Source organism: Phasianus colchicus, chromosome 6 (assembly GCF_987193195.1).
Source record: "Phasianus colchicus chromosome 6, bPhaCol1.hap1.1, whole genome shotgun sequence".
NCBI classification, from domain to species: Eukaryota; Metazoa; Chordata; class Aves; order Galliformes; family Phasianidae; genus Phasianus; species Phasianus colchicus.
Window position 1 is genome coordinate 5,741,010 of NC_143441.1, and position 27,285 is coordinate 5,768,294.

Below are 27,285 nucleotides of genomic sequence, written 5' to 3' on the forward strand. Positions count from 1 at the left end.
AACTATCTTCTGTGCGAATGATTCCTAAAGAGGGGGAAGAGACAAGAAGCTAATTTTCAATAATACTAAAAAGGAAAAAGCCTATTTAGCATTTTTTAATGCCAGCCTCATTACGGAATCTCAGAGCTTGGCATCTTCACAAACAAGCTTTAGGAGTGTGTGAGCTTTGTCCTGTGCATCCAATATTGGCAAAGATTTATAGCACAGATAAGACAATATTACACAAAGCAAGCCCAATTGTTATGAGACTCAATCTTTTCTTCACAAAACAATCCTGCAGTTAAAGCAAAAAGTAAATGCCAGTGTATCTTTTCAAAGCAGTATATTCAATTATAACTTTAAGTGCTGTTCATCACAGAGTTAGTTGCTTTTTTACTGTGCCCAAAGGAAGTTGCAATTCAAGTACATTAAGCAATGGACTTTTTGATAACGCAGTGAATTGATGGCACTGCAACTTCATTGTAGCTGGAATGCTTATTAAATAATACCCGTGGACGTCCCTATCATCAAGAAGTAAGTAAAAGGTAGAAGTAAAATGTATTCACAGAAGTTAAGAGCTGTAGTCTATGCAGAGCTTAAATTTTCTGTCTCATAACACTGTCCAGGACAAATAAATTCAATTTTTGTGTCATTCAAGCTTTTAAAAGTCTGTTGTCATGAAATACAATCCAGAAAAGCTGGAAAGATGGCTTTTTAGGATGCAACTTTACTGCTAACTCATCAAGAAAGGACCAGCACATGTTAGTAAACATCATGGTTCTGGCACAATCCATCCATGATTTTAATTGGTATCTCCGGCACTGCTACATTAACAGCAAGCAGCAGCTCTAAGAATACTGAAGAACAGTCTGAATTTGGAAATCTTGGCTATCAGTTTTTTGGCCAAAATCTCAGGGCAGATTTCTTTTTCCACAGCAAATTGGCATTTTCTTGAAAATGAATTATTTAGCCCCAAATTCAGTTTTCTAGATTAGAACACAAAATTGAACTAGCTCTACCTTTACATTGCTATCAATGACAAAGGAAGAATGTTAACTGTAGGAGACAACTGAAATCTCTACAGAAGACTAAAAGATGCATCTGTAAACCAGCGTTAAAAACATGGAGGCAACTAAAAACCGTATTAGTGGTGACTCTCAAAATGTACAAACTTCACAACTGAGGGAGGGGAGGGAAGAAGGGAGGAAGGAAGGAAAGAAAGGAAGGAAGGAAGAGGGGGAGGGAGGGAAGGAGGGAGGAAGAGAAAAAGGAAGAGATGAAGGAAAAAAAGGCTAACTTTGGCACATCTAGTTTCAATTCAAATGGTTATTTCCATTTGTGGATTGCTTGGCCTATTTACTAGTCATGCATTTAAAAAGTGGGAAAGTCAAAAGCGATATAGAAGCATGAAGAGATTTTCTATAAATACAAAAAAATAACATGTTGTGCAGATCCCTGTGATATTAACTCACAGAGGTTTTAATTACTAAAGTAATGCTGGGCCCTTTGATAAAAATATCTTTTCTAAGTATCACCTTTAATCACCTAATAAATGCCGAGCATAAGAAGTACTTCATTACATGAGATCACATAATCTTTTTCTTTTGACATGAGAGAAGTCTTCACTCAGCAAATTTCCTTTTCTACTGCACCAGAACCACCTCTCTTCAGTTGCCACAAAGAAAAATCTGATTTGCCATTCTAACATAGGTCAGTGTCCAAATCTATCCAAAATTCCCCTTGAAGAAAGTCAATAGCAGACATCAACATGAATAAAACTTCACTAACAGATATTTAGGCAATAAAATGGTATTCTTTAGCCCACATATAAAAATATATATATCTCCAGTTAAGATGCAAAAATCTGAAGAATGAGATTTTGATGTGTCTCCATTTCATGTTGCTGAGCATTAATATGGAAATATAGCATCTGTATACACAGCAAGCTCACTGAATGGCCTGAAAACTGCATACAGTCAATCATTTCTGTTATTCTTTTTTCCCACTTTTCCTCAGCCGGTCTCATTCGTTAATCCAACTGTGGCACTGCAGGACAAGATGGACAGACTTTAGAACATCAGTTGTAAATAGCCTCGAGCACAACGACTGCAATCTGGATGTTGAGCATTAAGCTTCAGTCAATCCTAAAATGAGTCACATACATGTTTTGCAAAGCTGATGTGAGCTAATTTATTTCTTTTTACCTTTTTCTCCCAACATTCTCATATCACCTCTCCACAAAATCTATGAAAGTTAAAAAAAAAGAAATCTATATTGTCCAGTGAACACTTTATATGCCTTTTTAAAACTCTGAAATGCTGAAAAGGTAACTTATTTAAATTTCAGCATTTGAGGAAAAATCAGTCTTAGCCTGACAAGTTCTCAAGAGTGAAAGTGTGAAAATTGTACCTACAGATCTGTGTCCCATATGTCATTCTCTACAAGCAAACACTGAGTTTATTTCACAACAATCCATCTCTAGTTTTCAGATGAAGACAACAGAATGACTTTGGTTCGTAGGTGACAGCTGAGGTTTTCAGAGAGTTGCAAAGCTGAAAATCCCAGAGCTCTACCCAATCCTCTCAACCATGCAACCTTCTCTAGGCAATTTAATGTATATGGATTTCCTAAAACATGTGGACAAGTAGGGAATTAAAGAACAGTGTTTGGAGGGAAGGAATCCATGTCCCTCACAAAAGGTTAAATTCTTATCCCAGTCAGCTACTCCAGCTGCACATCTGTTATCAGACACTACATGTCAAACCTGTTCGCAGAACCATCGGCACAGAAGGACGTGACAGACTCAAGTGGGTGAAATGAATAAGGAGTGACATTTGGAACATTAATAACGCTAGCTGGAGAGATTAATCATGGACTCCGACCCCTGCTACTCTACCCAGTGACTGTTTCCATGCCTAGAAGTGGAACTAATGCTTTTGCAACTCTGATAGACAGAGGAAGAGCTGCGGGATCATAGAGATATGTACCTGAAGGCTTGTTTGCCTAAAGGCCTCTTCATTTCTGTCACATTTGGATTCAGTAAAATACTCCACTCCTCCCTCCAGGCTGTCTGTGATACTATATGTACCTTTAATACTGCAGTTAACTTTGGTAATCTCTCCAGACTAGTACAATACAATATCACTTAAAGACTTGAATTCTAGTTTAGTAGTCACCTCTCTGCATCTCATTGGGTCTGTTTGTCAGATAAAGTTACTTCATCTGAAAACTCCCAAAGCAGGAAATTAATAGGACATCTGCCTACTCATCATCCCTTCATCGTACAAAATTCATCTTTATAAGCCTCCCTTCAAAACCAGTGTAATCTGATTATAAGCATCTAATGACATTTTATCCCCCAAATAGGTTGAAAAATATCCTTTTTCTTCCCCAAGTCTGGGCCATGCCATAATTCAGACTGGAGAGAACGAGTGTAACAAAATTAAAAATCAAAACCCTAAGAAGTCAATTCATATCTTATTAAAAGGCAGGGCTGAGGTTCTGCCATTCTGTTGTGGACGTACAATACCCCACTCTGTGTGAAGCTTATAGAATCAGGACTTCCCAAGGACTAAGGCACCAGGTAGCCTGAGTCAGAGCAACTGAGTCTGACTGAAACTGAAAAATGCATTAGAAATGTAGAAATTTATTCCTGTAGCCATTTTCTGGAAAGAGTGACTAACTTACGGATTTCTCAACATTCTGTAATAGAACCCAATCATCTGAAATTAATTCATCTGAAATGTCTACAAATTTTCTGTGCTTCAGAAAAAATGAGTTAAACATTCAGATGCATGCATTTTTCCTTTGCGTTTTGCCTTCCTTTTCTTTCCTGCATTTCAGTTTGCTTTCCATTCATTTCCTCCTCCTGCCATGCAATATTAGCTAGTGAGTTACATTCAACTGCTACCTTCGTTCTGAAAAGTTTTCATCAGAAAAGTCTGCAGGTGCTACAATTAAGTCAAACCAGTACAGGATCGCTTCTGATTTTCAACAAGCTGCCAGCTTTTATTCTCATCACTTTCTTCCCCCCTTTCTCCAATTAACAAAACACAAGTATTTGTTTGACCAATATGGAGAAATACATTTCATTTTGGAATCCATGCATGTGTTTTCTAAAAATCACTCTGCTGAATCAAATTCACACCCGAATGACAATGAGCAACTGCACAGTTACTGAAGAGAAGTTCATTTTCTGTAACCATTCTGTATATTAAAAACAAAGTCTTTAACTATAAAAGGTTTAAAAGGAAAAAAAAAAAAAAATTAGATATACATTCTGAGAAAAACCATACAGAATATTAATGGAGTTTCCATCATCTTCTTAAAAGATCTTTACATGTAGTAAGGGTGGAAATCTCCAGGGTGGATTTCTCACATTGCAGTTCTGGATGCCTTAATGTAAAACTAACATCGTTACAATAAAGTACTGCTGTTCCTCATTCACTTCTCCACAAACTCAGCTTTCTCCTCGCGCTTTCAATCACAGATTTATGCACACTGGGCTGCTGAACTACTTATCTGTCTGTCTCATTTGGCACATCTTGCCTTTCAAATAGGATCGTATCTACAAACTGCTCATAAAGCGAATTGCAGAGCACGTCAGTAAGATGAAGGGCAGAGCTTATAGCCTTCTGAAAACATTTATTATATATGAATTAACTGCAACTGTTGTCATTCTGGGCAGATGCAGCTAGCAGCACTGTGAAACCTAATTAACTATTTGCCTTACTGATACTGGCTGACAAATACACTTGATAGGGCACAGTTATTTACCAAATTGAAAGAATTGCCTCATTATTTTCCTGCCCTCTGGTTGTTATGCTACAGGAAAGAGATAACACCTGCTCTATATAACTGGATGTTTCAAGAAGACCAAAGTATCCACTCTGATTTATCTCCTCTTTAAATAAAATGGTCTTCATTTTTCTAATCTTTCCTCACAACGAAGGCTCATCATTTTCATCAACAGGCTGTGGAATCCTCTTCAGTCTGCTGTATCTTCCATCACCATGATAACTTAATATCCACAGGGCAGAAGTCTCATCATTTCCCAACGAGCTATTCAATCTCTTGAATATTACCTCCCATTCTTTTGTTTTCTGTCTACCTTTACAGGCTGAGCAGAGCTTGTCCTTCCAGGAATTCTTTCCCCATGCTAGAGGGATAATTTGAAACCAGAATGCAGCATAATGCCAGAATGAAGGCTAAGAAACAGTTTTCTGATTGGCATTTGAATTGTCACACACACGGAACTGGAGCTCATGTTCTTACAGTTTTCTTGTTCAGTCCTAATTGCAACCTATGGGAGGAGCAGTGGGAGTCCCAGGGAGAAGGATGGAAAGAAAGAAACACAGATGAAGAAGACTTCCAAAAAAAGCCTAAATAGGAAATGTTGCTCAAACTGAAATCAGCAGCAATTTTTCGAGAACCAGAGTTTAGCCTGCTTATTTCCTTCTCTTCAAAGCCAGATGAGCAGCCTCGTGTCAAAAAGCTAAGAAAAATGCTGTCACCATGCCTTTGCCTGGCCCCATCACCCTCCATGCCCACACAGACGCAGTGACTGACCGTATGTGAATTATCAGACTGTGGAGTCGCTCAAATGTGACCACCGTTTCCCACAACAAGCTCCTGAAATAAAGAAAATCCATCAGCTCTTTTCACTGTGCTTTTCTGTAGGGCAAACAAAAAAAATAGCCTGAAATCTTGGCTGCTGTTAGGCAGGCTAGAAAGGTGCACGTTGTGTTTTTTAAGATACAATAAATAACTCTCAAGGAGTTGACTGCAAGCTTTTAAATATCCTTCTGCATTTGGATTTGAAAAAATCAAAAAGTATTTTAAGCACCCTGTGAAGTTTCATTGAAGGTTTGACCATTCACTCTTAACATTTGAAAAATCCCTCTTTAAAATCTGAAGGAAGTTTACTTTCTTCTTTTCCATAAATAATACCTCTTAAAGATTTATTCCTGTGTGGAATGAGTTCAGTATTTTAAGCGAGTAAACACTGCTGCATAATTTTAGAAGTGCCAAACAACAAAATATTTCCCCTCAAATTTATTTCTGTTACATAACATTAGGACTAAGTGAAAAACATCCAGAGAGACTTATTTGTATGACATTTTACTAGACTACGAGTAGATGGAGGAGATTTACATATGCATATATATATATATTTGCTTATCAGATGAGAAAAGACTAATCAAATACATTCAATTATTAAAAATAAATAAAAATCAAGGGAAAAGTGATCCATCAAATTTAACAAAGTGTTGAGTTAAGGTTCAGAGGTACATCAAAGTTACATCAAAAGTGAATTTCAGGTCATTTTAAGAAGTTTCAATAGAGCAGCAAACCTGCTGCTGATTATCCCCAAACTAACAAAAAAGAGGATTGGAATGCTAAACATAACAAACAAAGCCAAGGATAAATATGAGTTTAGGCAAGGTCATACTAACTAAAATGCAACACTTCCTTGCAAATGTATTTTTCCAGAAAGGGCAACTTCCCTTCTGCAAGGTCTGCAGCTTATTATTCTCTATGATGATTCACACTGCACAATAACATTCCTATTTGAAAAACAGAACCAGTGTACTTTTAAAACAAGTACATATTTCCATCCAGGACACTGTAAGTTCAAGCAGACGAGCTCTTTGAACTTTTGAAGATCTATAGAGTTGCTTTGTGTGATAATCTACTCAGTTGTGTGGGTTTTCCTTTTCCATTGCTGCTGTAGCTTTTTGATAGGATACCAATATCACACCACTGGATCCTTGTAAGGCTCTCCCCACAGCCTGTGGTGTATGGTCAGTCCTTGCTAAAGTCAAAAAAGCAGGTAATCATAACAACAATAATAATAATGGAACTATTCAGCTGTGCTGGCAAAGTTTCAAAATTCAGGTTCCCAAACAGTATAGCTTGGGAAGCAGTGATAAGACCCAGGCAGCAAACAGATGCTAAACAAATGTCTCAGGAATGGCAACATGAAGTGACAATTCAAGCTAACTTACCACACTGAGATTATTTTATCTCTCTGTACTGTGAAAAATAATACGTCACTGCTGTTATTAGTAAGTGACAGAATGAGGTGCTGTAGTCTCCCATGCAAGAATAAGTAGTTCATAGAAAACAAATTTGTTGCGTTGGACACATTATTTGCATGGGTTTCTTCCATTTCTCACCAAGGATAGTGTTAATCAGCTACAGGTTTTGAGTATTCACCAAGCTGAATCCATAGCAGGGAAAAAAAACCAACAAAGAACAGGCCATGTGCTATCTGCAGAACAAGCTTTAGTGTGGTTTAGAAACGCTCAGCGTGAAGGAAGACTGTTAGCTCGTTCCAAGGACAAGATGGAAAACAGCCTTAAGGTATCTTCAGTCACAACCATTAGTTTCACCGATGACTAAATAAATAATGAGAACATTTCTAAGAAGATGCCCTGGAAGATTTCTCACACTTGCTGTGCAAGGAAGCTACCAGGAGATTTCTCTGTGTGGGTCTAGTTCCAGTTTAGTCCCACAGCTACATTTAGACCTCATACATTACCACTGCACACTTCCCCATAACAGCTCTGCTTCAAAGACACCCACTTTTAAGAGTGAATCACTTCTAGCTGGAAGAGCGTTCAAACAGCAGTCACTCGTTTGCTTGGTCATTCTTTCCCTTTGTGAGACTGGTGGTTAAAGTTGGTAGAGGTGTCCTTGGAGATGGAAGGTTCTTGCCTTTCCCAAAGTATTTTTGCCACTATTTCCTCACTTAGAAGAGCCCTATGTAAAAAACAGACCATAGCACTAGAGGTAAGTTGGAATAAAATAGTTTTTAAAAACAAAATGGATATATAAGTATATATATATATATCAGTATGTATATATTTAAAGTTAAAATATTTTAAACCTTTGAAGCAGGCAGAACACATCACATCTCCATGTGTTAGCAAGCCAAGATTACTTCTGTGTTTCCTCTTGCATTGCAAAGTCCTCTACAAAGACTTTTAAACATCCCCACACAGATGTCTCTATAGCTTGGTTGTTCAGCAAAAACACAATTTTTGGCTGTTTTTCAGCCTGAATTTACACAGTGACATTGGTGACAGTCAGTCACCTACACATCCCTATGTTTGAAGTGCCCTCAGCATTCAAGGCAACAAGTTGGTAATGCAAGGCTTAAAGAAGAACCCCACGCTTCTGAAGGCAGAGGTTATGTGGCTTTGTGAAACGACATGGGATGCCTACATGTCAAAAACTATATCAAGTCCTCTGCCTGAGGACTGTGTCAGATTAATTGGTGGAGATGCACCTAACACAAGTGATGCCTGTTCTCCTCATCAAGTAATAAGGTTTCTACTTCTCAGTGAGTCCAACTCCAACTCAGTTTCACAAGAAAACGAGTAACCTGCATTATTCAAGAGAAATACTCATGGGGTAGGGAAACACGGCTGAACTGAAACACTGAAACTGGAACAGGCTGCCCAGGGAGGCTGTGGATGCCCCGTCCCTGGAGGTGTTCAAGGCCAGATTGGATGGGACCCTGGGCAGCCTGGTCTAGCATTAGGTGGGATGGTTGGTGGCCCTGCGTGTGGCAGGGGGTTGGAGATTCATGATCCTTGAGGTCCCTTCCAACCCTGGCAATTCTGTGATTATTAAGTTCTTACTACACAGTTATGGCTGTTCAAGTGCGTTCTTCCTCAAAATGTTTGTTAGACGTCTTATTTCCAGAAGAGTCGTGCCTAACAGTATAACTAAACTAACTTCATTGATGTCTGTCCTCTTTCTTTTTAAATTTAGTGGCAACTGAAAGACTCAAAAACGCAGATGTCATTTTTTAGTGTATTGAAAATACAGAATTTCTAAATTTTAATAATTTTCTTTCCAATCAAAAATATCAAATTCTTGTGTTTCTCATTGAGTTTATTCTTTCCTTTATATTCTATACCTGTTACTCTAGTTGAGATCCTTCTACAGGAAGAAACCTATCATATGCTCATTAAACATGATGTTTGGGGAACAAGTCTGCAATTCAGTCAAAGATTTGCTGTACCCGTGTGCATATGATGCTTTGAAGGAAGATGCTATCCTAATTACATCCTTTCAAACAACACCTTGCCAAAGAAATGTGAATTTGCTCTTATGGACAGTTACATATATGCAGACATCTGAAGGAGCGTGTCAGAGAATGCTAGTCATTCTTTCCCATTTCCTTCAACGCATGCAACTTCATGTAACTTCACCAGTTACAAGTCCCTCATCCACTCTCAACATGTGGAAATCCAGATGTTACCCATTGAAATGTAAAGCTACAGAGACTGGAGACATTTTATTTCCACCTATACCTTTTTCAGTTGCAACCACTGTGTGCAGGTATACAGATACTCTGAAAGGCTTCTCAGAGCTATCCATGTTTCCATCGCTGGAACAATAAAGGGCAACTCACAATTGTCAGCTCCACATGGCAGAAGAGTGCACTTTTTCTAGTGATGTGACCAACTACCTGCAGGTTCCAGACACCACTGAGATTCTGCATCACCTTCTGTCATTTTTCAACTGTTCTGCATCAGCCACAAACCATTTGGGCCCCATCTCCAAGTCTTAACTCCTGCACAGCTATTTTATGAATGTTTTACTAATGTGTGAGCACTAAAGTATAATAAAGCTTTAATTCAGAAGTATCTTTATACTTATTCTTTACACTACAACATATAATACATACCATATATATGTTATATAATAACTAGTATATATTCATGCCTTCTGAGTGAAGATTACAGGATAAATGATGATGAAGCGAATACAACTTTAATTATACTTTCCTTCCAAAATGTTTCAGTTCTAAATTCAGATTAGAGCAGTGTCAAGTCTGTGCTGAATATAGGGCTGAATACTGCTCTCTAGAGATAAAAAGATGAGAGCTGATGCTGATTGGCATTGGACTTCCATTGTTTTTCAAGGCATGGCATTGGCCTGCTCATAAGATCATGCAGACAGAATAACTGGGATGCTGCACTCTCAGTATTCAGCCCATCCAGCTGAGAACAGCAGTGAAATGAAACTGTACTGAATACATGTGTTGGGAGTGCTTGTTACGAAAGCCCTGAGAAAAATGGGAGAGCCTCTCTGCCATCACCAAACTTCAAGTTTGATCCCAAAAGAGTCAAAACCTTCAAGCATTTGAAGATTTTCATCACAAAAAATGCTCTGCTTGAATCTGTTGTGCAGTCAGTTAATTCACACCTCACTTTACAAGGAGGACAGCCACATTTATTCTACATATCCTCTCAGCTCCACGCTGACATTTACAGTTTTCAGGTGTTTAAAATGAGTTAGCTCCCTTCCAGGCCCTGATGCTGAATGATTTCCAGTGCTGTGCACGCTGAGGACAGTGCCCTTCAGGCTTTGAAGGATAAGGCTCACACCTTTGGAAGCTGTAGTACTTGTCAGCCTTCCTACCGCTCACCTTGGTAAGCTTTAGGACAGGACAGGAAAGAAATTCATCTAATCCAGCACTCAGAATATTCTGTACATCAAAGGGCAGCATTTCTGGAGGTAGTAATGGAGATGCTGATTAGTGGCAACTGCTGTCACTTCTGCCCTTGGCATCTTTAAGCTCTGTCAATAAACATATTGGTGCTCAAGTTCTTCATGCCTCATGAGCCTTAAAACTGATGCTATAGTATGAATCTGAGCAGGTTGTTGTCTCCATTGTTTTATTACTGCAGGAACTCACAGAAGATGTGTTTGCCATCACGATCTGAAAACATTCACCATATCACCAGGGGGAAAAGAATATGTATCACAACTGAAATCTGTAAGAAAGCTGAACCATTTCATTTAGTCAGTCTAAAGAAAAATTAATAAGCTTTTTAGAGAATAAACATTACAAGAAGGCATTGATTTTCTTTTCAAAACAAATCTACTGGTGGCAAAAGATGCTGGACTGACAATAGCTTAGGAGATCCTACTCATTTATATGGTCAGCGTGCAAATTTTTATTTCACTGCCATGTTGTAGCCATTTACCACATTTACCAGCAGAAGTAGGACAGCAGCTTAGTCTCTGTGTCTGCTCATCCTTGAGCATTCAACATGTTTCATGTTCGCAGGGCCTTAACCAGCTTCTCCAATGCCAACCATTTATTTCACAAAATCACAAGACATAAATCACAAAACCACTGTTGATCTGGGCCATGGATTCCACCCACTCCTGCAGCAGGCAGGGGACAAGTATTTCTGTCCTGAATGCAAGGCAAAACTGGATAAGTTCTTATGCACAATCAGTAAGTACTGCCAGAATTTAAGTGTTATTAGGTATGTTATTAGATTACTAGGAAAAAAAGAATTCAATGTGGATCAGCATCTCTCACTTTTTCTGTCTTTCTTTGACTTGTTTTACTGGTGTTTTTGTTGTTGTTGTTATTGTTGTTTGTTTTTTATGTGCATTCTGCTGTGAATTTTCCCAGGAAGAACAAGCAAGAACCACTTTCATCCTATGTAATCATTACCATTAACATCTCTGACCATGAAAAGCAACACCATAAGGTAGATGTAGAACAGCTGTGTTTCACAGAGCAGCAAGTCTACTGAAAGCTCTCTGCACTGCACGACGCATCTCTTCTTACACCAAAAGGAACAGACATTTTTGTCTCCTTTTAAAACAGGTGATCCTAATCAATAAAGTAGTAAAAAAAAAAAATACCCTGAGAACATGTTTTATGTAAATATTAGTTTAAAAAGTGTTCCAAAGGTATGTAGCTTAATTACATGCACTGCTAAATGTGAATCCATTGCAAAGGAGCACAGAAATAAGACATTTGTACAAGACCAATAACCTGAGAAATAAGTCATGATCTAACTACACCATTTCTATTATGTTCAGACAACAGGTTTTTTCTTATATCTTAAGGTAAAGCTGTAGCTAGGTGAGAGGAAGTGTAGGATTAAGTGGCTTATGAATCTGTAAGATTATTAGGAGTAAGCAGCTATAGGGAAAAAAGCACAAACCCAAAAGGATTTCTGACCAGGCATTGGAAATCCAGACTTCCAAAGTCCTGCCCCTACATTTTGTTGAAAAACAAACAAACAAACAACAAAAACCCAACCAACAACAAAAATATGCCTCTCTATTACAACTGGAGAAAGGAAAAAAAAAAAAATCTTTGGAAATGGACACGCACAGCTTTACTCCTGAGAGCTTGAGATCAAGATCAATCTCAACCTGGGTGCATCTAACATGCGTATTCTACATACACATGTCCATCTATCTGCACAGCCAAGCACATCAGCATCTCCAAGTGCAGTCAAACAACGAATCCACAATGTAAACAGCTCAAATATTTTTATGAAGCCTTTGAGAAGCACAGTAAGTGCAGAAGAACTGGATGTTTCTACTAGAAAACCTCCACACCAGGAGAATAATTGTTCCTCTGCAAAATTAGTCTAGCATCATCATCCACAGGAGTATAACATTAATTCACATGGAAAAATACACATTCTGAAGCAGGGTCTACATCTCTCCTGACTCATCAGCAAATGGATAGAATTGGTAGAAGGGGATGCACCAGCCATAAACTACAGAAAATTGCTTCTTAATCTTCTCTGTGGTGCTGCTCTACGCACGCTTTGACTCAGTTTATTTACAAGTTAGGAATGGAGCAAATAACATATATTAAGTATATTAATGTGTGAATCTTTTTCAAACTCATGCAAGCACAAAGGAAGACCAAGTCCTTTGCTACTACTTAAGGCTTATTTCCCATTTCTTCTGTTAACACTTGGAAGCCAGCCTGTCAAAATACATTACTGGGTATGTTCCCCTGTGCCTGCAGAGATGGCACGACGCAGCACGGAGCTGCCAATGTTTTCACAATAGGCTCTTGGAGATGTTTTCACCTTAATGTGTGATAAATACATAGTCCAGAGAGAGTGTAATATCCACCTGAATAAGGCATAAAGATCTGGATGACTTCTTCACCTACGTCTTGTTATAATCTCAAAACAGGCAGGACAATAGGCAAGCAAAATGCATTTGAGGGGGAAAATCATTCATAAGTCTTGGATAATCCACTGAGAATTTGCTAATGCAAACACAGAGCTTAATCAGTAGAAATCAAAAAGGAAGACTCTCTGGTGCAGCAATGAGGAAAGAGGGTTTATAGCTTTCCTATACTTGATAAGATGATAAAACATCTTAGTTGTTCCAGTGTAATCCACATTAAAAGTGAGAAGTTTCTCTTGAGAAAAAGTCACACTGCTAGGAGATGGCTGCTTTTCTCCTGGGACAAATTATCTCACCAAAGATGCCTCATCCACTGCATTTGATAGCTTTAACAAACTGCCTCAGGATTCCCTCTTTCTTTGTCATTTGCAAGGGAGACACGTGTCTAGTAAGTGAGAGATACTGAAGGCTGGAAGCTTACGCAGGACTATAATTATTTTGCTCTCCCACAAAAGAATTCCCCATGTAAAAGCTCACTCCTACACCAACTGCCAAAATAATGTCAGTCATTAGCAAGCTTTTTTCTTTCTCTCTCACCTTCCCCCACCTGCCACCAGTGTTGCCTTTTGGTCTGACCGCTAAATTGAAGAGAGAGATTAAAACAATTCTTTACTGATTTAAATTGAATTTGAGACACAGCGAAGGCAAAGGGTCCTGAACTAGTCATGGAAACGCTGCAAGGTAGGATAATTTAAGCAACCACCTTTTGCAACTACCTACAATATCGAAATCTAAAACTGCCTCAGAGTTGCTACAGCTCATGAATTATAATTGCTCGATGGGAAAATCAATTATCTATGCATTACTTAAAGCACAGGCTCAGAGGGGTCAACTTCTTAGCAGCTGCTGGGATTACTGGTTTGACCAGATAAAATTTAGCATTCAGAAAAAAGAAAAAGATGACTGTGTGTATTGTTTTGTTTCTTCCTTCCTCGCTTTGGTATTTCTTAGAATCACAGCATGGCCTGGGTTGAAAAGGACCACAACGACCATCTTGTTCCAACCCCCTGCTATGTGCAGGGTTGCCAACCAGCAGACCAGGCTGCCCAGAGCCACATCCAGCCTGGCAATGAATGCCTGCAGAGATGGGGCATCCACAGCCTCCTTGGGCAACCTGTTCCAGTGATTCTTGCCTAGGAACTCATGGATATTCAACTGAAGGGCAAAGTGTGACAGCCTAGATGCAGCAAGTGGCAGTGAATTCCCAAATGTTAGGGTTTCCCACTTGTTCCTTGAGCTCTCCCTTAGGAAAAGAAAAGGTTTAAGAGAGACAAAACTATTGCTGTGTGTTAGTGGAAGATCAGAATCATACAGAGATTCAAGACTAATGTTCTTCTTATTTGTGCAGTGAATTAGAAAAAAATGCACAATTAGAAAAGAAGGATGAGGAGGAACAAAGAAATTGGAAATGGCAGTTAGGGAAAAGAAAGAGAGAAGTGTTTTAACACTTGTGTGAATGACTGCTTTCAAGAAATAGAACATCTGCACTAGCATCTGAAAAAAAATAGTTCTGGTTTTATGGTGCAAATAAGAAGGAAAGGACAAAAAGAGATTCTATAGAGCAGCCTCTGCCTTTGCTAACAGTTCCATCAAAAGAAGGCTCCTTCCGAGCAGCACCAACTGTTTTCACCCAGACTTGGTACAAGTCTGTTTAGCCATAGAGGAATTGCATGAGTAGCAGCCATCCTAGCTTCCTCTCTCTTATGCTACCAACGTGAACACCAAAGTTCATGTCTTTTTCACTAAGGAGGTTAAACTGGCTTCCATGCATCAAATCTGAGTAATTCACTTCCAGGGGGCAAAAGTAAAATAAAATAAAATAAAATAACAACTGTATTTTACGGAAAGATCATGTCTAATAAACAATAATATATGGCTTAGCCGAATTCTTCATTATGTTTTATTATCCTTTTTATACAAATAAAAAAAAGAACTTTCTCTTACATCCCCTCACCATATTCTAATCTAATTATTAGAATGTGCTTCAGTAAAGTAGCTGAGATTACCTAAAATTGAAATGTAGACTCACTGGTGTATGGGAAAGCAGAATAACATTCCATGCAAGTAAAGAATGAAACTGCAAAGCCCCAAATTAAAAAGCAAATCACTTCAATGTAGCTAAAAATAAATCAGTGTAAAGAGTTCTGGATCTCACTGAAAGCCAAATGAACCCAATGGGAAGGTGTCAGGAGACTGGGCTTATTTTCCTCCCATGAGGCTTTCCAAATTCGTATGTGCTCTATCTTGTTTGGCTCCAACTGGTAGAAATAGAAGTGCCAAAGCAACATAAGGCTGTAGTGCATCTTATCTGTCTCACCTATTTTTAGACTGTTCATCACCTGGGTGCCTCACTAGTAAAAAACCTATTCTCTAGCAGATTGTTTTTGTGTTGGTTTTTTTTTTTTCTTTCCTAAACAAAGCCTAGAAAAGAAGAAGAAGAAACATGACTGCTTCTGTTCCATCTATTTCCAGAGGACTTGATGAGGAAAACTTGTCAAGCACTAAGAATTTTAAGAAAGAAAGCATCCATATTTTTCAAAGTCATTTGACACCAATTTTACTCTACCAAAAAGGGAACAAATGTTGCAAAATCAGGGATTACAAATAACTTCCTCCAAAATGTTATAGATATTCTGGTTTCCTTTCGTCTATGGAAGAGTAACACGAATGCATTTCCAGGATCCAGCAAAAAAATGTGACCTAAAATCCTGAAGCAATTCTGTACAGTGTCTGTAAAACCTGACGCTAGATGATACCACAGTTATGAAAATCAGTTTCATGTATGGATAGAGAACCAATGCAAAACAGATGTGTGTTATCAGCTCTGCCGAAATGGTAACAAAGTCTATGACCTCAGCATGAACACTTTTAGGAAAAAGCTTGATGCAGCATTTTTATTGTGAAGGACACTTCTCATCACAGTATTTCAGTAGCATAAGCTACACTTGCCATGTTCAAATCTGGCAGAATCCATTATCATGCAAGATGTGTTACTGTTAAAATAAATTCTATACAACCAATATCTTCTGGATGTATAATAAATCAGCTGGAAAAACTATACTTGATATATTAAATATTTTAATAGTCATTAATCATTAAGATCTTGCATTTATTGATAATTTTTCAACACTGTAACATGAGATATGGCATAAAACAGATATTGATAAAATAATAGCAACATAAAACAGAAAGATTTCATCACTATTTAGTCATTTTTCAGAATTATTTTGAAATTGCTCTTACTCTGGATAAAGAAGTCCCATTACTGTTGTCAAGAATCCAAAATTTACACCTTCCTCTATCATCACATGAAGCCATCATATTAAGAAACAGCTGTTGCATTTTGTGTAGAAACACTGAGCAAGATTTCAAGAGCAAGAAAAAGACGTGCATGTCTGCATGGTGTCCAATCTCAATGCACCTTCCAGTTCTCGTAAGAGGGAAATGGGAGAAGGCAAAAAAGAGGGAGAGCATGTAAAAATGAGGGTCATTTTTAAAGTTTTCTTCTTCCACAAAGTTCTAGGAGAAAAAAAGCTGGAGTTTTCTTCCCTACCCAACATGACATTTCTCTGCACACAGCCAAGTAATATTAGCTTCCTCCATGAACTGAAGCCCAGCCAGCACTTAGCTTTTGTCAGCTTGGGCCACGATTTTTTATTCACAGCTGTGTAATGCTGCCGCAATGACTGCACTTAGCTACATTAAAAGATCATTCAGATTGCAAAGTCAAGCACCCAGAATGCTAGGAAATATCACATTCAGGCTGGCAATGACAGTTTAAATTGGCCATTCGTGTGCACATTAATTACAAGCTTTACTTGAATACCATTTTCAGTTTTTTCCCCGATGCACCTATGATTCCGCGCTGCACTTAATAAACAACATTCAATAACTCAGTACCTTTTTCAGTGGAATTAAGCATTCATTACATTTAACAGAATTAGTTCCACTTGTAATATTACAGAAATAAGTTAGTCTCCATTTGCAAACTGCCCAGCAGCCATGAATTGAAAAATTAACATCAGTTTCCCTGAAATGTGGAGTTTCAAGAAGTCCTGCTGAAGTAACAGCAGTGATCTCAGCAGCCAAAAGAATGTGCACTTCACAGAGAATTTTGACATATTTGGTTGTACATCTGCATGTGCATGCTACTGATTAGGCTATCAACCTTTAATGCACCCTATATATATATATAGTATTGGAGACAATCCAGCAATAGAGAAAAACTAAGCGAAGCAGTATTATAATTAGTTGTAAGGCTTAAGGAATTAGGGGAATTTTTATTATTTGTAATTAAGATAACCTTGCAAGGTCAATAGATAAGCTATGAAAATTAAGTGGTGTCAGAATTAAGTACTATACGACTAAATACATTGTCAAATTGAGTGAGATGCTGAATGCCAAATTTTAACCAAGGACACCTTGATGTCCTAAAGCATTGGGAACAGGAAGAGGCAATCTGCAGAGGTCCTCTCCAGTCTACATTATTTGATGGTTCTCTATCAATAGCACTGACAACAATATAATGCCCTTCCTACGACAACAAGCTTTCAGAGAGCAGCAATGCTTCCTTCTCTCAAGTCTGTTCTAGGAACACTAAAGGACAAGACTGACACTAGTGCAGTTTTCTGCAAATGGTAAAGCTATAGGATTTGTCCCTGAGTAAATGCTTTTCCTACAGCCTACCTAGAATGAAAATTGCAAGGCTAGCAGTTTACCAGCATTGTGAAGCAATCCAAAAAAAAAAAAAAAAAAACAGTGGATTATTTTCCTCCAAAGTGAAGTGTCCTGAAGACACTTGTCAGCTAAAAAAAGCTGGGGGGGAAAAAAAGAAAAAAAAAAAAAAAAGGTATAGTTTTCCACATAACTTGCATGTATGGTTTCTCTCCTTGTGCTACACACGACCATATACATCACTTTAAAAAAACAAACCTTTTTTTTAAAGAAGGGTGTTCACACTGACATTCTTTCCCCTGAGTGTATTCACTAAATGCCAGAGCAAACTGGAACTGAGAAGCACGGGCACAGTGGAGAAAGAAAATGTGGGAAAGAGATGGGAAAGAACAGTTAATGTGTTTACTGCCTCACTGCACAAGCAGCATTTCCCCTGAAAATTAGGGAATTTTCATGGTCCGACTGTGTGGTTTGTGTCACAAACTGACCTTTTTTAATGGTGGCATAATCTTATTTCTAAAGACATCACATTCGTGTTTTGGAAGGCCTTTTAAGATGCTTCTTTCAGCGCCACAGCCATATTTCAAAGGCATTTTGGTTACCTTTCTTCTTCTATACTTATATTCCATACATGGCATTAACAGGTAGAGGGAAAAAAAAATACAGTCATTCATGATGGTTGGATAAAATATTGGGACTCTTCACTTAGTTTTTAGATAAAATGAGTTAACTTTAAGAGAAGCATTAGCATCTTAAAAAAGAAAATAGAATCGTGCAATTAATCAACATGTAGCTAAACCAGAACACAACAGACACAGTTCTGTGTTACTGGCTGAGTACACATGCAGATTACTGGGGGTTGGAATTAGATGGTGTTTGAAGTTCCTTCCAACTCAAGCTATTCTATGATCATAATGGCAAAAAAAAAAAAAAAAAGCCTTCTAACACAGGATCATTCATTTGACAAATCTTGAGAAGATGTATAGGACTTGAGTGAGTCCTTAGAAGCGCTAAACTGACTGCACTGGCTGAACTCAAAGTCATAGAATCACCAAACCATTTGAGTTGGAAGGGACTCTTAAAGGTCATCTAGTTCAACCCTCCTGCAATGAACCAGTACACCTACAGCTCAGATCCCCATCCAGCCCGACCTTAAAAGTCTCCAGGGACAGGGCAACCACCACCTCTCTGGGTTTTCTGGGGTCCCAGCACTTCACTGCCCTTATTGTAAAAAACTTTTTCTTATACCCAATCTAAATCTCTCCCCTCTTATACATAGATCTCTCTGAAACTAATGCTCCTATTTATTTCCATATATACAAACACAACAGCTGCAAAGAGCACAATAACACTACTTGACAGAGCAAATTCTCAGCTACAAAACACTATTTTTCAACGGCCACCTCCATTAGCTATGCATTTTTTGCCAACAAATCTGTATCTTTCTAATTTAGAAGCAAGGATGTTGTGGAGGGCCATGTCAAAGGCCTCACTGAAATCCAGATAGATGGCACCAGTATCTCTTCCCTTCTCCTCTGATGCAAGTACACCATCATAGAACACCACAAGGTTGGTCAGGCAGGACTAGCTTTTGGTGAAGCTATGCTAGACGTCCCATATCACCTCCCTCTCTTCCATGTGCCTTAGCATAGCTTCCAGGAAGATCTGCTCCATCATCTTCCCCAGCACAGAGGTCAGGTGGACAGGTCGGTAGTTCCTTGGGTCATCCTTTCTACCCATCTTAAAAATCAGTGTTATATATTGCCTTTTTTGCAGTCACCAGGGACTTCACCTGGCCACCGTGACACTGAGAGTGGCTTGGTGACAACATCACCCAATTCCCTCAGATACTCTGGGGGACCCATAGACTTATGAATATTCCTTAATAGGAACCTGATCTTTGCTTACAGCAGGAAGAACATTGCTTCCCCATTCCCCACCTTCTGACCTACCTGCTTGAGGGGTGTGTGAAGAGCAGCTGCCAGTGAAGACTGAGGCAAATAAGTTGTTGAATACCTCAGCCTTTTCCTTGCCTGTTGTTATCAGACTGCCTATACTGCTCTCTGTAGGAGGTACACCTTCTTAAGAGACTTTCCTTTTCATGCTGATATACCTGCAGAAGCCTTTTTTGTCCTCCTTTGCACCTCTTGACAAGTTCAGTTCCAGCTGGGCTTTGGCCTTCCTCATCCCATCCCTACTCAGCCTAGCAATATCCCTATACTCCTTCCACGCAACCTGTCCCTGCTTACACTGCCTGTGCATTTCCTGCTTTCTAGTTTGACCAATAGGTCCCAGTTCAGCCGTGCCAGCCTCTTGCCTTCCTTTCCTGACTTCCTACACCTGGGGATGGAGAGCTTCAGTGAACTAAGGTAAGCTTCCTTTTAGATCCGCCAGCTCTGTTTTGCTCACTTGTCTTTGAGGACGGTTTTTCACAAGATTTTGTTGACTAACTCCCTGAAGACCCAGAAGTTGGCTTTCCTAAAATTTAGTGTCCTAATTTTACTATTTGTCTGTTGCATATTCTTTAGGATTGTGAACTTCACCACTGCATAATTATTACAGAACAGACAGCCTCCAATCCTGATGTCACCAATCAGTTCATTTGCTCTGGCGAGTAACAGGTCCAATATTGCACCCCCTTTGGTGGGGTTCTCTATTACTTTGCACAATAATGCCTCCTCCATTCATTCCAGGTGCCTCCTGGGTTGCCTATAGATGGCTGAACTGCTTTTCCAGCAATAACTTCATCAGAGGAGACGAAGCTAACCTAAGAAGGGAATGCAAAGGGCTACCTGAGAGGTTCACTTCTTGCTCATCTCCCAGTGAACAGAAGGCAGTGAGTACCTCCCACAGCATCCCACAGCTTGGTGCTTTTGGGTTGCTGGGAACCTCAGCAGTCACACAGAACACGACCAATGTTTCAGGTGCTCCAGAAAAAGCAGAAGCAATGCAGGACCTGGGAGTTCATGAAAGCTTCTGCTTTCTGTCTGCTCTCCCTTTTAATGACACCCTCTCCAAGCTACTATTGCCTGAGCTACCCACTCATCACTTACCCAAGGTGAGTGAGATGGAAGAATGATAGATGACCTGAGTTCTCGTTAAATATCTTGCTTCTCCAACATTGCTGTGATTAATCAGTATCACAGTTCAGTGGTTCAGCTGCAATTACTGGGTGGAGACTAATGAAATTAGGGTTGTCTAGACAGCTGTGAAACTTCCAACTTTATGAGGAAAATCATATCAATATATTATTGTTACAAAAGCATTTAAGTCAACTCAATTAAGAGAATGATCAACGCAGAAGTCAGTGTCTGTTATTTCCAATTACAATTTTAGCGTGGCTCAGACTTCATTTGGGCTCTTTCTCACAACTCCTCTTGCACAACTTCCTTCTCAACAAGGAACTCAGGGAAAACTGTTTCTTTACACTGCTGGGTATGGAAGAACATTCCTCTTGCATAGTCAAGTGCTGTTTACTACCACTTCTGCATCATTATGTGATTACTCACAACGTTTCCCCAAAGAGAAATGGGGAAGATGCAAAAGCAACAATAGGACAGTTCTGCTTGCACTGCCAGCAGCCCTCCAGAGCCTGGTAAAATATGAATCACAGAGATGCTTCCAAAAAAATATAACAAAGGAAAAAGAAGAAAATCCTACAACAGATAAATATGGGAATCAAAGGTAGAGACCTGTGCCAAGTCATAAGTTTACGTGTATTTCTCAAATTACCATCTCAGATAGATGCTACTGAATGCCAGCTTCTTGATGCCTTGCCACCTTCTTTTCCAGACATCATGCTTCTGCATCAGTTGGCAATATGTGCAAACTGTCCATCTGGTGGGGAAACCTTAACCTTGCAATGGTATGCTTAAATAGATTGCCATTTCAGATGCATTTAATCCACACGATGTTATTGATACAAGATTGTAGGAGCCTGTAACTATCTTCTGAGGTTGCACTCTCCCATACAAAAGAGATGTTGAACACAAGCCTCTCTGGTACTAAGGTTATGTACACAGAAAATATATCCAAATAAAACATGGTACTTGACAACGCACTGCAGGACACAAACACACAAACAGCAATCGTTCATTCTGGAAAACATTTCAGGCCCAGCATAAATCCTTGTGCAGCAGCCCCACACCTCTGGCCACAGACATCTTCATAATTAACATTCATGGAACAGCAAGGGAAACATGGGGCAAAAGTGGAGCAGAAGTAGTATCAGCTCCAAATGCAGAAAAACATCTAGAAAAACATTCACCTTCTCTCCACTCTGCTTCTCACTCTATGCAACACCCACCTGCAGAGTTCAGCACATAAACCCCTGAATAAGCCTTTTCCACTGACCTGTCACAATTCAAGGACAATACATCAGTGACTCATGCCACCAAACTGCCATCTCTCTTGGCTGTGACTCAAGCATACCCACAGCCTGTCCCACCAGTGTTGCATGGGGTGGTCATCTGAAGCACAAGGCAACAGGCAACAGCAAAGCTGCCAGCATCCAGCATCACACAACAGGGAAGGGTATGCTCAGTAGAACTGCAGGGTTTAGTCTTTAGGAAGCACTCTGCAGGAGTCTCAAATTCAGTTAAAGTCGACACAAACTAAAGATGCTCAGCATGTCATGAGACTAAGCCACCAATTAATGCTCCAGATGTGGAGGAGGAATCAGCTCAGCCCCAAAAATCTGGGCTGTAGAGAGTGTGGTCTGAAGAAACCAAGCATAAGGGCTCCCAGGAGGGAAAAACAAATCTGCCAAAGAACCCCATTAGTCCTCCCTCCTGCAAGGAGACAGTCAGTTAACTGAATCAGGGAGCTGTAATAGGGCCTGTTAATCGACAAGATGCTGCATCCCTTCAGTCTCCTGCAAAGGCACAGATCATTAGCAAGATTACAGGCCAACAATCCATTTTTTTTATTACAGGATGAGTAAGTGATAGGAGTTAGGACCAGCAGATCGTGCAGAAGGAACACAGTGACGTTTATTAAGGTTTGACCTTCAAGGGCAAATATTTTTGGCTTCACTCAGGGAGATCTTCCACCAACATCACAGAGGAGGACTATCACTAGCACCAGAGGGAATGCAGAGCAGCAGTGCAAGATTGGTCTTCAAATAGGGCAACAATCCATGGAATGGCATTTCATTGGGAACAAAACCAATCTTGTAACAGGAAATCCTCCTTCAAAGCCCCTAACAAAAAAGAGACAGATAACTCACAGATACCTTCCAGTCCTCTGTGATTTAGTCTTACCTTTGCGATGTTTTCTTGTATTTTCTCCTGCAGGAAAAGAACAAAACACAACTGAGATAAGAAAGCTCAACTGATGAGGATGAGAAAAGGAGACTGTCAGCAACAGGGGCAATTAAGGGATGACACTTATGCCATAAGATGGTTCCAAAATTAATGCAGCTATCTCCAGCTAAATTCAGCAGCTGTTGCATTTAACTGCAGCAGAAAGAGGAGTGAGTTTGCCAGTGTGTGTCTTGCCCTTTTATTTAAGAAAGTGTCACAGCAGCTGGAAAGGAATCAGTTACTACTCTAAACAGCAAGTGACAGGAACCACCTTCTCATGCTGACGTGTACTTCTGGTGTCTCCATACAGCACAGAAATGTGATCTGATACGTGGAGAGCCCACTATGTTGTAGTGATGGTGATGTGATGCATCAGCTACATTGCTGTGGTCAATCAGTGCAAAGCTGTAATTTTACAGCAGCTCTGCTCTGGAAAGAAAACCCAAGTCCTCACAAGTTCTATTCTCTGCCCAATCTCAGGTGCCACAATGCATGTACGTCAGGATCTAAGTGAGCTGTGCCCAGGACCAGAAATGGCAAGGACAATGGGATGCTAACCATCCTAGCCTAACAACCCCACCTTTCCACTGCATCAGTTGTGGTAAAGGCTGCAAGCTTTTCTTTTCTTAGCAAGGTGTGTTTGTCCTCTACAGGCAGTGGCACAGGGTGTCAACATCCAGTCAGAAACCCTGCTGTGTGGCCATACAATCAGCTGCAGAGGTATTTCTGCACTGTACTTTGAATGTCACCTCATTGTCTTGCAACAGTGCATTCAATGGCTTTGTACAGTGCTTGGCAAAGCAGGGCACTGATCTCACTTGAGTTCTTCTATGCTTTTGTAAGTTAAACTGACACTAGTGAGCTCTAAACTTCACAAGCAGTGATGGTAACACAGTGAGGACTACAATGAAGAGTGCAAAATTAACATCCTGCTGTTCAGCAAGACACTAAGAGGTGGTCCCTGCCTTCTGAATGTGCAGTAATGGTGTTGTGTTGTAAGCATCCAACTCCACTTCCTCATCTCTGAGAGTAGTGCAGATAGAATATTGTCTAAGTCAGACAGGACCAGCATACCCAAACAAGGGGGTATTCTTTCTTAAAAACAGGGGGAAAAATTTACATTAAAAAAAAAAAAAAAGAGTGCTATTTTATACTTAAGATAGTGTATACTGACTGTCAAATTTTCCCTTCAATATTACTCTTAGAAATAGTACTCAAGCACTGCTTCTGACCATGCCAGAACCATAAATTAAGCCCTAGATATTTACTCCAGAAAGATTTTTGAATATTTTATTTATACTTGGCCGTATGAAGAATTATTTATTTAAATTTCAGGCGATGCAGAAGAGTAAAATAACAAACAGTAGCATCAAGTCTAGCTTACTGACGTTAACAATGCTGATGTACACAATCAGAATTCCATGTGGGCCCATCTGATTCTATAGGAAATTTTCATTTTAATTACAAAAGGATGAATAATAGAAATTTTGTCCTGCAGAGTTCCAATTTGGAAGTTGTATTCCATCAGACAAACACAGAACTTCACTAAAATTTCTTGCAGAAAGAAGCTGCTGAAAAATCTTCTGCTTGCCTGGCCATTCAAATCCAGGTTGATTACAGTATCTTCTTCCAAGGAAATCCAAAGGTTTTATTCAGAATTTTATTTCTCCTACATCAATACAACATATTAAATTTAAAAATTAAGTTATTTACAAGTCATTTATTTCCCCTTTAAGTATATCGTGGTGTGTTGAAGAACTATCAGAACTCATTTTTCCCTTTATTGGCTCGTGACCTTCACATGATTTTGTAAAGTCTTTCTCTTTGTGAAGTCAGCCTTCACATTCCAGCAAAAAATACTGTTAATAATCTCCTGATTGACTAAAGGTTTCTTGCAAGGAGGTGGCCCAGCCTTAGGGTGCTGTTTGCATTTGAGTAAAGCATCACTTTTCTTATCAGTAATACCTTTAACCTTATTGTCAAGAATATTTTTACTGCATTGGATAACCATACTGGAAGAAAGCATTTGCCTAGTCACAGTTTTAATATACATTTATATTATTAAATTATTCATTTTTATTATTGATTTGTAGTGTTGTTTCCACACCTGCAGTCCAATTACAGTCAAGGTTTACGTGTACCCAGTTAGTGACCACATTTACAGGCACTGAATTTGCTTGTTTCAGTTGAAAGAAGACAACATGACTTTCTGTTCTTATATTCAGCATCACTACTACATGCATTTGCTTTGGAGAGAAATCAGTAGCTGCATCCATACTACTGCTGACGTCTAGCACAACATTTACTGTACACCTGAACTTCCAGAATTTCAGAAAGAAAAAAATTCTACAACACTATTCAGCAACAATATAAAAATATAAAAAATATAAATGATGCTGACAAAGTTAGGCTGTTTTCAAAAACAGCCTTCAGTTTGCTTTGAAAAAGTAGACAGTGTCGACATCTACCTGCTGTAAGAGTGCAAGTCACTGCTTGCACCCATCTGCCATGAAATAAGGGCATTAAATTAGAAGGTGCCTCTTTTCACACCACAGTCAGCATCAACGGATGGTTGCAACCAGCCACTGAATGTGAGTTAACATGGTGGGGTGAGGTGCTGTTTTTTTTGTTGGTGTGACAAGTTACCCTGGTTTATCTCTCCACGAGGAGTCTGTGCAAGGAAGAACCGAGAAACTAAATTGCCACTGGGAAAAATCTGGAGCCAGATGCGTCTTCCACCTGAGTGGAACCAAGGGACACTTGATCTTCTGATATCAAAACCAAACTGACAGAAAAAATGAGCTTCCTGCACCTCTGGGCTACGCATTGCTTGTGCCTGCACGAGACTTGGTGACATTATCAAATCTTTTCAAGTTCTGTTTCTTTTCCCACTGTATACACGCTGTGCTAGAAGAATTACCACATCCATTTAACTCACGTTTTCTGTCATGGAATGTATTACTCACAGGTCCAAGATTTTTTTTTTCTCATGCTGAAGAGAATGAAGAGGTGACTCACACTAGGTAGGTTCTCTCTTACTAGTATAAACTGGATATAACTTCACTGAACTTCATGCAGTTGCATCTGCACAAGCCTAGTACCAAGTGCAGACCAGTACAAGTAGGCTGCTGGAGTCTAATGAAAGTAAACCCAGTGAGAGTTGTAACATCTGTTCTTTAACAAGAAAAAAAGTGGTGGGGAGAACACAACTTCTGACAGAAATGAGGTGACGACAATAAGAGTTGAGGCTTCAATTTCAGTACCTGCTTTTCTAGACATGAATGAGTCTTTTGTATGGTAACATTCTGGTGAGACACAGAATTAGGATTGATGCCTACAACCACGCTTTGGAAAGCATTTCAGCAACAAGATATAGCTAAAGCTACATGAGCACTCAACTTCCATTGAAATAAACATTCAAAATGCATGTCCTTTCATTCTCATTAACTTCTACATATCCTGCTCCCAGCATCATGTTTCTATCCCTGTCATGCAATGCTGCTGTACCCTTAGGCTTTCTTCCTGTTTCCCCTGTAGATTCCTTTTCTGTTCATTTGGTAGCTCTTCAGGGTTATGCTCAGTATAAATGTGGATCGTACACAAACTTAGCACAACAGCAGCTAATGGAGCCCAAGTTGTTCCCAAAAGCCCCCGTAATTTCTCCCTATCTAGGAGCCCATAGATGAAGGGAATTTAATACAACCACAAAAAAAGTCTGAATTCTGTAAGGACCTCCTCTGCTGAGAGGTGAGTTAACATGATTAAGATGGTATGGAGAAGAGGGAGGGTGGAAGAGATGGAAAATTAAACAGCTCTGCCAACTGCTCTGTTTTTGCCCCATAATCACACACCTCAGCATATCAACTAGCTCGATGAATTGCTTGTTCACTCCTACACAGCCTCTGAAGAGAGACCCAAATCACATTTTTTACTCCTAACAGCAGCATGGTTAAAATGGTGTTAGTCCATATTTATTCTATATTTATCCCATAGGGTTTGACAGTAACGGCATCCCTTCAGCACACGGAAGGAAACTTTGGTTGCTGCAGAAGTAAATGAAGGACATTTGCCTAGCTTTTCCATGGAAGCTTACACTGAAATCTAAAAGTTAATGAGCACTATGTTCAGACTAATAGGTTGTATCTGCCCTGGTAATATCCCTATGGGCTCACAGCCTCCAGGCCCATGATAAGCACCAGGACACTCACTGTTAGCATTGGGACTTACTGTTAACTACCAGTGATACATGCAAGTGAGAACAGGTGACACCTCACAGTTAATTTAATGCTGCTCATCTCAGTGGCCACAAGCATATCCTTAGCCTGCTGAGATGGTCAAACTACTT

General features: G+C 39.5%; 1 protein-coding gene across 12 annotated transcripts in view; it reads right to left on the reverse strand.

Annotated features, from left to right (window-relative positions):
- PDE1C (phosphodiesterase 1C) overlaps positions 1 to 27,285 on the reverse strand; it is a 340,705-nt gene that overhangs the window by 138,440 nt on the left and 174,980 nt on the right. For 4 of the 12 annotated variants that reach the window (XM_090142255.1, XM_090142261.1, XM_090142258.1 and 1 more), the window contains 2 exons: positions 22,899 to 22,925; positions 5,548 to 5,610 (listed from right to left, as the gene is read on the reverse strand). The exons of 3 other annotated variants lie outside the window; for them this stretch is intronic. In XM_090142255.1, coding sequence (XP_089998381.1) covers positions 5,548 to 5,610; positions 22,899 to 22,925 — 90 coding nt within the window. Of the gene's footprint in view, positions 1 to 5,547; positions 5,611 to 22,898; positions 22,926 to 27,285 lie in introns of those variants that run through there. 5 more of the 12 variants (XM_090142263.1, XM_090142256.1, XM_090142262.1 and 2 more) reach the window with 2 other exon arrangements.